Genomic DNA, 2,100 nt, shown 5'->3' with positions numbered 1-2,100 from the left:
GAAGTTAATGATTGGGCATTTTCTGTAAGTTCTATTTTTTTCTTGCTAAATGATACTTTCAACAAGCTTGTAGAAGCACACATATCAACCTGGAGTCAGGTGGATCTCACCTGAGCAGCTTGTATAGACCTGGAACCTTGTATATATTGCTCAGAGATTTTTTTTTGCTTATGTCATATTCATGTGCTTGTGCTTTTTCTCTCTGTCTCTCTCTCCCCCCTCTCTTTTTCTCTCTTTCTCTAACGGTGGTAGTAGATATTGAACGTAGGCCTTGTTCTCCAATGCATCTTTCATTTCTAGCTGGCACTCTACCAAAAGGAGCCACATCTCCAGTCATGAATTTTTCTGGAGGCATTACTAGGAGATAGAGTCTCCCAGACTTGTCTGTAGGGACTAGCTTTGAACTTCAGTCCTCAGATCACAGTCTCTTGAGTATCTTGAATTACAGGCAGGAACCATAGATGACTTCATGTGCTTGTCTTAATCAAGTCCAATGTACAGTACTATTGATGTTGTGTTGTTATATATGAATAAAGCATACCAGTCTATCTTAGCCCATCTTCCATTTCTCATCCTAGCCTTGAAGTCACATGAAGCTGTGAGTAGAGATTCTCCTGGTAGTTCCTGAAATCCCTCTCAACCCAGGACCATGAGCAACCACACAACAGTAACAGAGTTCATCCTGCAGGGATTCTCAGAGCACCCTGAATACCACATCTTCTTGTTCTGCTGTTTGCTATCTCTCTACTGTGTGGCCCTCACAGGTAATGTCCTCATCATCGTGGCCATCACCTTCAACCCTGGCCTCCACACTCCCATGTACTTCTTCCTGTTCAATTTGGCCACGATGGACATCATCTGCACCTCAGCCATCATGCCCAAGACATTGGAAGGGCTGATGATAGAGAAGAGCTCCATCTCCTTTGGAGGCTGCATGGCCCAGCTTTATTTTTTTTCATGGGCTTTATCTTCAGAGCTGCTGCTGCTCACAGTCATGGCCTATGACCGCTATGCAGCCATCTGCCACCCCCTGCATTACAGCACCATGATGAGCAAGGCCTTCTGTAGTGTGCTTGCTGCTGGAGTGTGGGTGATCTGTGCCTTCAACTCAGCCATCAACACAGGACTGACAATGCGATTGAACTTCTGTGGTCCCAATGTCATTACCCATTTCTTCTGTGAAATCCCTCCTCTGCTCCGTCTCTCCTGTAGCTCCACTTATGTGAACAATGTCATGATCACCCTGGCTGATGCTTTTTATGGTGGGTTTGACTTCCTGATGATCATTGTGTCCTATGGCTTCATCATCTCCAGCATCCTGAAGATGCGATCTTCAGAGGGGAAGCAGAAAGCCTTCTCCACCTGCTCCTCCCACCTCATTGTGGTGTGCATGTACTGCACAGCTGTGTTCTATGCCTACATCAGTCCCGTGTCTGGCTACAGTGCAGAGAAGGGCAAGTTAGTTGGAGTGCTGTACACCATTGTGAGCCCCACTCTCAACCCCCTCATCTACACTTTGAGGAACAAGGAGGTTAAAGCCGCCCTCAGGAAGGTTTTCCTCTTTTTCAGAAATTAATCTGTCGTGAGTTGGGTGTGAATATTGATAGGGATGACATTGATCTGGATGCATTGTGTTCATAAACTTCTTTGTTGAATGGAAATTCCCCTGTATACCCTCTTAATGATAATAAAATATTAACAAAATGAATTGACATGTCTTTCCAGAACATCTTCTTTTGGGAAACTCCATTTTTATTTGGGATTGACCTTCCTGATTAATGTCATGAAATTTTCTGTGCTAAAATTAAATAAGCCTGCCTCTTCCATTTCAGCAGAAAGTTTGCCTGGATGACCTCACAATTTAATACATCATAGACTGGCTGAGGGGAGATTAATGTTGCTGTCAGACTCCAGGTCTCTGAGACAGAAGATCTGATGATCTGAAGGTGACACAGAACTTTGGTGAAAGGGAAATAAGATTCTCTGTGTATGTGTGTTTGAAGGGTTAAAGTTTTGAGGCAGTGACCACTTGTTGCTTGTTTAAGCTAAACCTAAGATCAGCAAATTCTGTCTAGCAGAGCAACACATGGTGGTAATCCA

At 44.0% G+C, this 2,100-nt stretch overlaps 1 protein-coding gene across 1 annotated transcript; it reads left to right on the top strand.

The window, feature by feature from the left end:
- Window positions 1-649: 649 nt before the first annotated feature.
- LOC106001033 (olfactory receptor 13A1-like) lies at window positions 650-1,576 on the top strand. The gene has a single exon (XM_013036205.1). It carries the CDS (start codon window positions 650-652, stop codon window positions 1,574-1,576), a length of 927 nt encoding a protein of 308 aa, XP_012891659.1.
- The last annotated feature ends 524 nt before the right edge of the window (window positions 1,577-2,100 follow it).

The sequence above is a fragment of the Dipodomys ordii genome, unplaced genomic scaffold (assembly GCF_000151885.1).
Source record: "Dipodomys ordii isolate 6190 unplaced genomic scaffold, Dord_2.0 Scaffold259, whole genome shotgun sequence".
In the NCBI taxonomy this organism is placed as follows: Eukaryota; Metazoa; Chordata; class Mammalia; order Rodentia; family Heteromyidae; genus Dipodomys; species Dipodomys ordii.
This window is presented reverse-complemented; position numbering and strand designations above follow the sequence as displayed.